We start from the raw sequence: 13,878 nt of genomic DNA on the forward strand, positions 1-13,878 counted from the left end.
TATATGCTCACCTAACTTTCAGCAGTGTTTCATGAGATAGACTCCTCCTCCTTTCGCATTCATTCAATACCATCCCCTGCCTCCAACTCTACCCTCTTCACTATTCTTTAGAAGGAAAAGCAGCTGGTTCAAATTAAAGCCATAGGCACACCCCATTTTCCTCTCTGAATTTCAAGAACTAGAGAGAGAACCCAAGTTTTCAAATGACTAAGGGTAATCTGAGAAACAAGCTGAGGAGGATTTGCTAAAAAAAAAAAAAAAGAGAGAGAGTCCACACACACACACACACACACACACACACACACACACGTTTAGTAGTTGAACATTAGAACTCATCTATACAATGACTATTTGTCAATTAAAATAGATAATATAAAGGGAAGAAATTTAGAGAGGGAAAGCAAACCAAGTCCCCAAAATACAGAATCCTGTATGTATTAGAAGGCTCTATTTTTCTTTTCATTGACCTGTTGATGGCTTGTTCATTTAGAGTACTAGCCTGGAAGCCTGCCTTGAATTAAATGATTAAATAAATAAATAATCACTGAAATACACCTAAGCTCTGAAGCAGTCATGGTTTATGCAAGTCAACAGAACACTGTAAGTAATGATGAGAGCAAAGAAAATAACATTTATGCGCAGTTATTTTTCTATTTTTTTTTAATTTTTAAGGAGATGGGCTTTCTGAATGCACAATACAAGAAAAGAAAATGTGACGGACTTTAGTAAAAGACTGCACCTTTGCTATACTAGAGTGCAAACCTATGCTAAAAGACTGGCAATGTCTTTGTTTTACCCTTTCTCTCTTTCTGTGATTTGTAGCATACGTAGAAGATCTCACAAGATGCATTGAGCAAAGCAGAAGACTTATTATCGTGCTAACTCCTGACTACATACTCAGACGGGGATGGAGTATTTTCGAACTGGAAAGCAGACTCCATAACATGCTAGTCAGTGGAGAAATCAAAGTGATACTGATTGAGTGTACAGAATTCAAGGGTAAGGTGAATTCCCAGGAAGTAGAATCACTAAAGCGCAACATCAAACTTCTATCTCTGGTCAAGTGGAAGGGACCAAAAAGCAGCAAATTAAATTCTAAATTTTGGAAGCACTTAATATATGAAATGCCCATCAAGAGAAGAGAAATTCTGTCTCGGTGCCATATTCTAGAGTCTACAGAACAAGGACTCTTTGGAGAACTCCAACCCATACCTTCCATTGCCATGACCAATACCTCGGCCACTCTGGTGTCACCTCAAGCTGATCTGCCTGATTTCCACCCTTCAGATTCAATGCAAATGAGACACTGTTGCAGAGGTTATAAACATGAGATGCCAACCAACACCTTGCCAGTTCCATCCTTGGGCAACCACCATACTTACTGTAATCTGCCTCTGACGCTACTCAATGGACAGCTGTCACATAATAATGCCTTGAAAGAGTCACAGGAATTTCCCAGGAACAGTTCCCTGCTACCTTTATCATCCAAAGAGCTTAGCTTCACCAGTGATATTTGGTAATGAGACACCTGAATTTCTCCCAACAGCTATAGGAGTGGAATGTCTGCTATACCAAGCATAAAGTACAACTAATAACACTGAGGTGCTGAAAGCGTGTTTGAAGAGAAAAGGCACACAATTCACTTTTGTACTTAGCTATTTTTGTTTACATTTTTAGAGTAGTGGGGCGGGGGGAGAAAGAAAGACTTCTTTTGTAGTTTGGCACCTTGTTCCGATGTACAGTTTTGATTTCCTGAAAAGAATCGTTTTAAAATTCTGTTGTTTTACAGGAGAGGGTTAATGATACTACACAGACTGCAAGCTCAGTAGGTGAGCTATCTTCCCCTATCAATGACTATTTCAGTATTCAAGTGGTATTTGAACTAAGGACACATAAAAGATTTCATTTTAATGTGAAAGTTCTGAACTAAGTTTAAGGGAACAGAAAGCTCAGAATAATTGAAAAATCAAGAACTATCAAGAAAAAGTTGAAGGAACTCAACTTGGAAGAATGTGTGTAGAGAATCAACTAAGACAAAAATGATTGAAACGTTTAGATCTTCTTCAACATAATGGACAGCTTATGTAGACTAAATCAACAGTTCATAATAATAGTTTTTAGTCTTATGAGGCAAGCATATTGTCTGTAGGCAAACTGATAGGTAGGTAAATAATGTTAATTTCTTAAGCAAATGATTAGAAAGGTTGTGAATTTTTGAGGATGATTTTGAACCCTATGGCTTTCTCACTTGTGTCAAATTTTCCAAAACTTTGAATATACATGTTAAAGTGCACACTATATTGTTTTCTAGCAAATTCACATTTGGATTTTTTTTAATCCAAACAATCTCTTGATCTGCTATAAGTTTTAGATGAAGATATGGGCACTTTCCTTCCTTTATTTACAGCATCATTGGAGCTTAAATACACATCGACTGTGCATCTCAGCCATTGCAAAGAATACAATATTCACAGATAAAGTGCTAAATGATCCAAGTTTATTAATAATAGAGAAGCAATTGCAGTTTCTCATCTGCAATATAGTTGTGAAACAGACTACTCAGTGTCTACCCAGTATCTGCTTGACCATGTACACAAGGCTCCTACAGAAGTATTTCTAGTCCCAGTGCTTCAAAGAATGTTTGATAGACCAGACTCCTCTACTTCTCCACTCCTCCTAATGATTGTGACTGTACCATACCAGAAAAGCTATGTGACTAATCTAAGATATTGTGTATTTGCCATAAGGAATGTGTCCTAGTCTAGTATTTACTGTGAATTGCTGCTATATGTTCTTTCCAATTATTCAGATTCAATGTGCTGTCCACCTTAGATGCCTGTGGGAGTCGATTGTGAATCAAAATTGATTCTGACATTTTGCAAATGATTCTTAAATCCTGTTCTTGGACAAACACCAACAAGGACAAGTGTACAAAGAGTGTAAAAATTAAGAATTTGCCTATCCTAGTAACTGTGAAACCCAAGTGTATAAGAGACTTAGATAATATGCTTTGATAATTTTTTCAACCTCTTTCCATTATTGGTTCCCTGTGACCCATGAGTTTTATTCAACGTACTTATTTCTCTGTTGCATTTCTGTATCCAGACATTTCAACAACTGCATCAGACACCAACAGTATGTGAAAACTTAGTAACACGTGCTCCTTTCATAGTAGGACAATTAGCTACTCCTTTGAAAAGTCCTGTTCAACAAATGTAAATGTTTCATGGATGTATTTTTTCCCACTGAGAAAGGTGATTTTACTTTTGTAAAACCTATAGGTATTTCAAAATGAAAGTTTCTCAAATTTGAACTGTTTTACAGGTATTATAAAGCTGTGTTTACTATGTTCTTTAATGCTACGTGCAATTACTAAATTAATAATCTGCATGAAGTGATTAGTATGTGTTTAAATGATCCATTGTATTTTTATTATTTTATATTTCACAGAAATCTAGATTAATTCAAATAGAATGTTCCCTGATATTTTTAAACTAGTAGTTCTGTATTGAGCATGCCAGTTCTGAAAATATAACATAGGTCTCTCTGCTTCCTTTATTTACAATGATTAAACGTGGGTAGCAATTTGAGTTGGCTGGCCACAATGTGTCCTTTCACTACTAGTAGGTACTCAAAAACAGAGCATTCACACTTGTGCTGAGGAACTTGACAAGAAACCTTTTCTACCATTTTCAGGAACCAATGTGTACACTATCTATAAAAATTTATTTCTAGAGGGCAACATAAAATTTAATTTTCATCTAAGATTTTTGAAAGATATAACCAATAAGGGTATAATAAGTATTTAGTCTAGAACATGATATATTCTTCCACTTGCATTCAGAGTGTGGAAAAAACATTTTTCTTCTCAATTTTTCACTGGCATTGATTTTGGAAATGTGGAGAAGCACTATTGTAAGTTATTTCTCATAAATTCACAACAAGGTTCTTATCATACATAAAATACACTTCAAATATTTGAAGTTATTTTTAAGGTGAAACATGCTGAAAATATCAGAAGTGATGACAAAATGAGAAACACACAATCAATGGACACAAAGGCATATATTAAGAGTAAACAAGGTCCAGTGATGGATGAAGTATATATGTACTAAATTTGATACAATGTGAAATTTAGAGGGTTTGATAATTTGTGGACCCCAATCCAAGTATGTTGATTCTGAAAAGAAGATGTCCCTCTTGGCCGCTTCAAAACCTTGACTGAATTAGACCCAAAGCTGTTCTGCTTTTAAGCATTCATTCAAAATTATGGATAGAGAGATACTTGCAGGCTTCTGGAAAGACATGAACGTTAGACAATATTTTGTGAAAGATTTATGTATATATATACATATAAATTTATAAGTGTTGGTTTGAGGATTATGGTTACTATTGTGGAACTTACTTTTGGGAAGCAGGGTATGATCACAGAGGGAATCAAGAGTTTGATTATGAAAGAGAAGTGTATATTGGAGTTCAATAAGTCATAGAAATGAGTAGTAGCCCAAGGATTACTTCTGCAACAGGTTGGAAAATGGAAAGTGTGATGAAGAAGAAAATCCTGGCAAGAAAAGGAACAAGATTATTTGAATCACTTGATATTTGCAGGATTTATAAGAATGTGGGACCATTGGTTTAAAATATTTCCTGCTTTTTGACATTTTATTTTAAATAAATTGCTTTTTTTGGAAACAAGTATTTTCCAGATAATTAATGGCCAAGGAAATACCCTGAATATTGCACATGGAAATCTTTATAGTCCTTGCAGTCATCCCCAAAGGTGAAATAGTGAACTGATAAAACCAGACTCAAGTCAAAAAATATTCCCATAGTAATCAGTTCAGTCCTAACACTTGCAATTGTTGTTGCTTTTTTCTGGGAGAGAATTTAATGTTGAAAATTTGCTGGCTCCAATATCTCTATTACTCATGCATTTTTGTTCTAAGATGTCTGATAGGAGGTCACAGTGATTGAGCATTAAGGCTCTCTGATGAATGTATGGGACATTTTGATAAACAATAATCATTCACTTCAAACTTTTTGTATCAAACTTGCATTTTTTTAGAACTGAAATCAGCCACAGTTAACTTTGCACAATTGTACAGTGCTTCATTTCATTACTGTGAGATCAGAACTTGTAAAATCACTCACATCCATCTCAACTTATCTTCCCAAACACTCACTGCTGTTTGCTCAACTATGTTTTCTCCAGATGTTGTTAAAGTCAATCATGAATGTTTATTGAGTACCTAATCTGTACTGGTCACCACATGAAGTGTAATACAAGGATATGCCAGAGAGTTCATGGAATAATGGGAATTAAAAGGTGAGATAATTTTGATGCAAAAAAAATCACCAAATAATTGGTGAATTCAAGCAGTTTGAGAATGCATAGTATGAAAAAAAAATCCATGAACAATTCAGCAAACTGCACCAAAGTAAATTTTTCTTTTAATTCCATTTTTATGAATTTATTGAAGTGCACACATAAATATTTCTCAAAATTGAAGAACATGTTCTAATATAATTTAGTCACCATATGCACACAGATGGAACTATTTGTGAATCATATTCCAGTATAGGTAAATTGATATTGTATATGCAAGATAGTTAATTCAGATAGACAATTCATCGTAAACTTTACCAAGAGAGCCTTTTGAAACAGAGGAAACAATGACGAATCATGGGAATTTCCTAAGTGCAGAAAATAGCATCTGTAATTTGCCTAAAGGAAAACTAAGCTAGTCCTGTTTAGCTGATAGTAAGTACATTTGGCTGGCAAGAACAGAAATCCATGTGTGGACATAGTATACAGTCAGGCTGGGAGAGGTACTACAGCCTTTGTCTGGTAGCAGATTCAAGAAGTATTAGAGGGCAAGAATAGAAACATGAGAATTACCCGCAGGCTGTTGCCATAGTCCAAGTTTGAGTTGTACTAGGAGATTGAGCTAGAGTTATGTGACCTGGATTCTCTTGGAAAATAGAAAGGCCCAAAGAGGAAGATAAATAGAAGGCGGTGGTGCAAAAAAAAAAAAAGGGGGGGTGGAGACAACAGGGTTAATAAAGACTGCTCCCAGGATCTATAACTCGGTCCTATCAAAGGAATTCTTTTTCAGTTGTTAACCTATTTCCCTGAGAACCCTACTGCTGTCAGGACACAATGAGAGACAACACAATCAAAGGTGGGTTTGATCCTGGAGCAAACCATGAGAAATTTGAAGGACAGAAATGGCAAGGAAAGGCAAGAGACTGCTGCACATCTGTGAAACATGGAATTATATCCACTTTACTGATTTCAGTCTCACATTCACAAAGAAGGAACTGAAGCAGGTATATGCTTTAGGTGCTATCTTTTGAGTCTATGTAAATTTCTCATGTCACTTGGAAGAACAGTGTTGCTAAGCCAAAGGCATGATAATTATTGAATCAGAGCTGAGCAAACTCCAGGTGGCAGACATTAGGATTATTAGTCTCCTACTCTAAAATAGAGAAATTGAATCAGAGTCACAGTGAACAGTAAAGGATGTGACAAAATGCGTTGTCCTAGGAGCAAACGCAGAGGATTGTCTTGTAAAAAACAACAAAAGGACTGGATGAGGCTGGAATGCAATTTCCCAAAAAATAGAATATGAATTTACTAGTTGATTGCCATTTTTGAAATTATGAAGGAAATTTCATAAGGGAAATCAAATTCATTAGGGCAAGTAACTGTTAACAACCATCTCCCAAAGCACTGCATCATTACCTCCTCACAGCTCAGTCTCATCAAGGTTGGACACGATTGCAATGAGAAGCTCTGCTCCACAGTCGCTGAGACACAGGCCAACTCTGCATTTTGCTGCTGTGTTCTGCTCTGGGTCCAAGGAGTCCACTTTGTTTAGCTAGCGGATGGGTAAAAAGAGAGAGAGGACATGCAGATTGGCACAAGATACTTGTAAAAACCACTCCCTTTCCGAGGTGGGGGACTGGATTCTGTAGGCTAGCTATTTGTCTGGAAGGAAAAGAAAATTGAATCCGGAGAGCATGGTCTGTATTACTAAAACACTGAACAGCTGATTTTCCTAACACTAGAAGATGAAACAAATAGAGGCAGCAAACTTCTAAGATGAGAGCCTTTACTTTTGGAAGAGAAAATGTCAAACTAGATTAAGAGTTTCTGAAGAATGGTGGCCTCATCTCTTTCCTACGTCTAGCCCAAGCACCTGTACTAGAGCTAGTCTTGTAGGAGAGTCTCACATCACATTTTTGGATTAAATGAGTGAGTGAATTTAGGAAATTTAAAGTACTATAGAGTCCTTCAAAACTACAAGAGTGTTTCTTATCGTTTGTATCTTTCAGCAAGCTACTTTTTGTTTTATAAAAGGAAGGAAAGCAGCATAATAGATGATCTCTTTACATCTTATATAGGACTAGGATTCTAAGTCAATTTGTGGTTGGAAATCAACGTTTCTTAAGCATTCTGCCAGTCACACGAATCACTTTTCCTCAGAGTATTCAGACAATTTAGTTATATGAGGCCACCCAACATAGCTCATTGCTTCTAACCACATAACCCCTTTTCCTAAATACACACTTTATGTGCTGACTCATTACCAACAAAAACATTACTCTTTTTTTTTTTTGCAAAGGATACTTTAATGCCTGTAATTATCATATTGGAGTAGGGATTTGATTAAGCTACTTTACAGGGCACAAAATTTGCCCCAGCTGCAGTTCCACCAGTGGGTTCAGTGTGCAGAAACAAGGGGGTTTCCATCTTCCATCAACATAGTTTCTAGGTAGCTAATACATTGAGAGTCCCTGACCTTTTGACAGAGGGGATGTGGGAAAATGCCTGGGGAAAAAATAAAGAATGTCATCCATTTTTTTTTTTTTTTTTTTTACTGAAGGCAAACTACTTAGCCTTTTGGTGCCTTCAATTCCTTATTTGCAAAACGGGACTGGTAATAATAATAGACAGGGTTGTGGCAAACATTGTAACGTAATATAAGTGCACACTAAGAACCATGTTTGGGGCAAAATAAGTTATTATTTCAAATCAAACTGAGGCAGAAAATCCACCACTCATGAGAAATAATTTTTACCTTTCAAGTGGTAGATTGGCGATTCAGTTTCTTGCATGACTGCCTGTAGGATCGAGGACGCTCATTTTCCAGACAGCTGGCTGAGGCTAGAAGTACATTCTGTAGTCATGGAACCGATCAGAGCTAACTGGCCCATACAAGGAACAAACCTACAGTAACTTTGACCTCATTAGTAATGTGTTCTGAGCTAGACAAAAAACAGGACTCTCAGAACATGGATTATTCAGATTTGCTGTCCATGTTAATCAAAGTCCCCAGATGATTGCTTGATATTCTGCTTCACTTTAGCTTGGTTTACATAAGACCAAAACATCTGGATGGGAAGTGAAAAAATGCAGATGTTTAAGCCTCATGATGGGAAACATCCAGATGTCTCAAATTTGGATTTGTCATTTTGTCCTTTGTTTTAAAAGAAGGAGAGGCCAAAACAAAACAAAACAGCAATCTATCATAGTTGGTGTTTTTCCTTAACCTGGGTAAAAATCAAGCTGGCTGCTTGTTATAGAAGGGTAGAATACCCACAAGCTGATCTGAAGCCCTTCTAGTATCTGATAGTATCAGTAGATGAGCAATGCTTTAGAAGGAGATTTTTTTTTTTTCTTATTTACAGACGGCACATGACCTATGGGTAGCACATGTGAGAGGTGATTGCTTTTTGAGTAAGACAATATCTTGAAAGTTTATCACTAAGAATCATTTGGAGAAATGTGATTAGAATGATACCATCATGAAAGGAAAAATTGCTGAAGAAACTCCTCAAAAACATGTAAGAGAATCCTAAGAGATTCTGGGTTCAAATAAATAGTGAAATCCAAAACAACACACATAAGCTTCTTGTTCTGTTTATGAAGTGGCCATGTTTATAAGATATTTGCTACCTGGAAACTTACAGTGAAAACTTACTGGAGGCATTAGCAAAATAGGTAGCAAAATAGGTGTGGATTAAAGGAAATAAAATTTCATAAGGAAGTCTCCAAAATGCCTATCATCAGTGCCCTAAAATAGTTTTAACTAGGTAAAATCATGATGTTCGCACAACATCGCCACAATCTAGCCTTTTTGGTTCTGTGAGGGAGGGAAACACATTTCTTAAGTAACATAGTCATGTGGCTAGTGGCTCATTACAATATTAGAACTGAATGAGAACGTGAACACCAACTCTCAATCCCCTCATCTTGAGGGCCGCAGACTAAATCACTTAAATGTTACTGTATAAGGCAGACTTGTGTAAACATGGGACAATTACAAATCAACTTTAATAAAGGTCAAAGATAAAGACAGAAAAGAGGAGGGAGATGGGGGATTTTGGAATCCTTAAAGGTACTGGGTGTGTGGGGAATTCTGGGACTATGCTTGACAATAACAGTGAAAGTTAGGAGGACACCAAGTAGAAAAGTCATAGGGATCCCCAGATAAGTAAACTTTGCTTATGAATAATATTAGTGCATAAAACACAAAGTTAACACAAATAGCAACCTTTTGTAGTTCTTTCATTTCCCACCAGTGGTTAAAAAAAAAAAAAAAAAACACTGAAAATAACGTTAGTTGGGAACTGGATCAGCTAATTGACAAAAGAAAATATAAAGGTTTAAGCTCCCCACTCCAGCGCCTCCACCAAAGATTCAAATCAGGCGTCAAAATCCACGCTCAGGTTTGAGGGATTGGTTTTGATTATCAGCTAGTGCTCGATTGCACAAGCACATGGAAAGCAAAACTACCTGCAGATCAAAGTGAGTCTTTCCAAGACTCTAGTACTGTCTTGGCAATGTGTGTGGAGAAAATACAGATCAACTGTTCTCAAATGTTTCAAATGACATGGATGAAAATAAATTAGGAAAGTATTCTGCACACCTGGGTTCCCACAAGTAGAAAAAACAGGAATTTTCTCAAAGTTCCCTAGTTTTGTCATAAGCACTCTCATATAAAAAAAGAGGAGCTTAAATTAGGGTATATTTGATGAGTCTCAGTACCAAAATTCATGTAAGCACATCGACTGTGAATACATGATGGTCAGTTTTTCCAAACACATTGAAAATCCACCTAGTTATAAAAATGTGTACAATAAGGAAAGATATAGGATATCACTGATAGAATTCTGAGCTTTACCATTACACCATACCCGATCATTTATCATTTCAATTTGAAAACAGTATTGCTGCCAGTGGAAACAGAAAACAAGTCGTCAGCATTTTTCCTCAAGCAAGATGGAACCACAAAGCTGTAGATCAGGCAGTAAAATTTATGTAAAAAGTTCAGTGTTTCAAGACAAACCAGAACATTATGGGAGATACATTGTAAACTACTCATTTAATTTATTTTGCACCATGCCAATTCATATGAAATTAACTTTTTTTGAAAGATTTTTACTTTCCTTCCTCTGCTCCTTTTTTTTCTTCTCCCCTTCCCTTTCTCTTACTTTTCTCTTTTTTAATTTTATTATTTTTCTTATGAGAGCAAACCTATTTCTAAGCCACAATGTGGAAGGTAAGGGTCATTCACCTCCCTCCTTGCTTTTCAATCCCAGCCCCAAATCAAGGATGATTAAAAATGATGAAGCCAAACCTTCACTTTCTTCTTCATTCATGGAAGTTCTTGAAAACTTTTTTCTCCACTGTTTTTCTTTTGTTTGCATTAAAAAAAATCTTTTGAAACATGAAATATTAGCATTGAAAGGGTTCTGAGAGATCATGTATTTTTACATATTTTAAAGCTATGAAAGGAGAAACTCAGAAATGTTACATAAAAGTATTTTTTAAGTGCAAGAACTAGTTAGTGACAAAGCTAAAATTAGAAATCAGGGTTCCTGACCACATTCTTTTCCACTATCCTACTCAAGCAACAGCTCATAGACTAGATTCTGCAAGTACTCATCTATCCATTTAAGTTTTCAGATGGAAAGCAACCAAAGTCTTACCAATTTAGGAAACTTCAAATCCCTTCAAATATCTTTATAGCATATGGAATCATCTGCAATACCCTTAATATTTAACCAACTACGCTGCATACACAAGGGAGCAAACCCTATTGTGCAACTTTCTTTCCTTCACCACTATCACTTGCAGGATAAAAGATTTATTAGTCTGTATTATAGGAGCCTAACTTGCACTGTAACTAGACCTTTCAACCAAAGAGAGTTGGGCACACATTCTCGATATTGCAAAACATTTGAATTATACTATTCAGATCGAGATGAATGTTTGGATGTGTGAGACACCATTAACATCAACTCTTTGGAGCTGGGTTGCCAGGATTCAAATTACAGATTGGAATTTACTAGCCTATTTCACTTTTGGGCAAATGAGCCTCAGTTTCCTCCATGGTTAAAATGAAGATAAAAAAGTTGGCGACAACAACGTCTTGTTTCATAGGTTTGATGGGAAAATGAAGTGAGTATATATAAGGTGCTCAGAAGAAAGGTAGGGTTGATGCAATGAAAGTGTTCATTGTTACTTTTTTTTCCCACCATTCGAGGGGATGGAGGGAGGTGACTAAATTAACGGCCAAAACTGAGCATTTCAGGAACTGCTTTCAAGGATTTTAGCAGTGAAATAAATGCAAGTAAGGCTATTGCTAATTACTTGCCATGTGTATTCGTTAAAGCTGGCTAAGCATGTCCTTTCCTTGAAAGCATCATCATAGTTTTTATTTCAATTACTACTTCGTCAAAGAGCATTCTTTTTCAAATTACAATGTGATTCACACTTTTCACTAATTCAATAAATAACTCTGCCAACTGTTCCAAATTAGTGAGCTGTGACTGTACCTCAGCACTCACCGCACCACTAATAGTAACAGCCTAATAATAACTGCCCTAGACGTTTTTAAGCAAAGAGTAGTTTTTCAACCTGCCAAGATCGCTGAGTTTTCTACTCACAAAGATCTCAACAGGTTTGAAAGGCCAAAATAATGAAGAGGAAGTTCACCAGGTCAATAAGTCATTGCATAGTTGTGGCTTCTAGGCAATCACAAGTTGAAATGAGTCAATAGTGTGATGTCGCTGCTTAGAAAGCAAATGCAATGTTAGAATAGGGCAATACAAGTACAATGCCCCATTCAAGGGAGGAACTTGGCACTAATCAGACCACATCTGGTCAGCTTTGTTCATTTCTGGTCACCCACATTGTAATAAGAACTTTACCAGTCTAGAGAGATTTCAGAAGAAGATGATCCAGATGGCAAAGTTTCCAAAAATCATGCCATGAGAGGGATGATTGAAGGAACTGGAAATAATTTTCTCCTAAAAAATAAAAACAAAACCTACCTAGAGTAGCCCTAAAGAGAGAACACAGAAGAATAAATATAACTCAAGAGGAAGCAAATTGAGACACAGGATCAGAAATTTCTAAGAAGATAACTTACCCCATACACAGAAAACATTGTCACTACATACCATGACAAAAATTGGAAGACTACAAGCTTTCTAGTGTAATAGTGCTGGTGAAATACCTGATACTCAAGAATATTGCCAAATTGCATATGTAATGCCAGCCCCCAAACTGTATGCCCAGATGGCTAAAATACCCACTTAACAGGTTTGCCTTCTAATCTGTCCTGACCACTACTACCAGACTTAACTTTGTCCCCAAGTTTTCTTTGTCACTCCCTCTACCAACTGCTCCCTTTTTCTCTTCTTTCCTCTCCACTCCTCTCTTCTGCTTTTTGCTTCTCTTTTCCACATAATAATGTACACATTCACATTCAATAGTTGAGACATCAGATTCCTTGTGTGTCAAGCACTTTTCTAAGCGATCTGTGTATGTACACATGCCAAAAAAAAAAAAAGAAAAAGAAAAAGAGAGCAGAAAGAGAGAGAGAAAGAAAGAAAAGAAAGAAAGAAAGAAAGAAAAAGAGAAAGAAAGAAAGAAAGAAATACAGCCACTTTATAAAAGACTGCATTGGGTCCAAATTTCTTTTCAAACTTTTTGCACCTCTTACCATCTGAACTATTCCCTCTTGGCAGGCTGTTTTTCTGAAACATATTTTTTTTATTATTAGAGTCATCCTAGACTTGTCAAACTCATACTTTATCCCATACTCATGTACATAATGTACTTTAAATTCTCCCAACTTTCCCTTTCACACAGCTAAACAGCACTCACTCTTAAAGGCAAAGTTCTGGTTAATCTTATAATAGGCTGCCTTCTTTGTACCCCATTATATATCCTGTGCCTTTGAATTTTGAAACAGTAAACTACCATATTTAGAATTTCAAAGTCACTGTAATGCACATTTTTCCAAATGAGGTGATGACAATGCTTCCAAATGCCCAAGCCAGCACAGCTAGTTAATAGTAGGACCAGAAAGAGAACATACCTGCTTTTGTTTTTGTTCCATGTGCTTTAGCATGTTATTATTTTATATCTGTTCATTTCATCTTCTCAGGTAGGTCCTAAATTCATGGATAAGGATTACTCCAATTTTTCTTTCATTTTATATCAGAGAACTTAGCGCTTTCCTAAACGCATAGTTACTGCTCAGTAAGCTCTCAATTAGTTGAGTCTGCCTGCAAAGTTTATTGTCCATCCTCTCTGCCAGACACTGTTCTAGTGTCTGGGAGACTGAGGTTAGCAAAACAAATGCACATGCTTGTCCCCACAGGATATGTATGCATTTAATCCATCATTGAGAAACTCCATGAAAAGAAGAAATTGTTGAAAGAAGAATTCATTCGCGTTTGCCTTTTCTCAAACTCTGTTCCACACTGATAGCATACAACACCATCTCACCTTGTGTAACAATTTTGAAAACTGTATTATTTTCCATATATTTTAGCGTACCCATTAGAAACATCTGC

At 36.3% G+C, this 13,878-nt stretch overlaps 1 protein-coding gene across 1 annotated transcript; it reads left to right on the forward strand.

The window, feature by feature from the left end:
* The first annotated feature begins 822 nt into the window (after positions 1-822).
* Positions 823-1,937, forward strand: IL1RAPL2 (interleukin 1 receptor accessory protein like 2). The gene has a single exon (XM_004590165.4). The coding sequence runs from the start codon at positions 945-947 to the stop codon at positions 1,518-1,520; it is 576 nt and encodes a 191-aa protein (XP_004590222.2). The 5' UTR covers positions 823-944; the 3' UTR covers positions 1,521-1,937.
* The last annotated feature ends 11,941 nt before the right edge of the window (positions 1,938-13,878 follow it).

This window comes from Ochotona princeps, chromosome X, assembly GCF_030435755.1.
Source record: "Ochotona princeps isolate mOchPri1 chromosome X, mOchPri1.hap1, whole genome shotgun sequence".
Classification (NCBI taxonomy): domain Eukaryota; kingdom Metazoa; phylum Chordata; class Mammalia; order Lagomorpha; family Ochotonidae; genus Ochotona; species Ochotona princeps.

What these genes read in the sequence shown, in the direction of transcription:
- IL1RAPL2 (XM_004590165.4), top strand. Translation starts at nt 945, where the DNA reads ATGCTAGTCAGTGGAGAAATCAAAGTGATACTGATTGAGTGTACAGAA.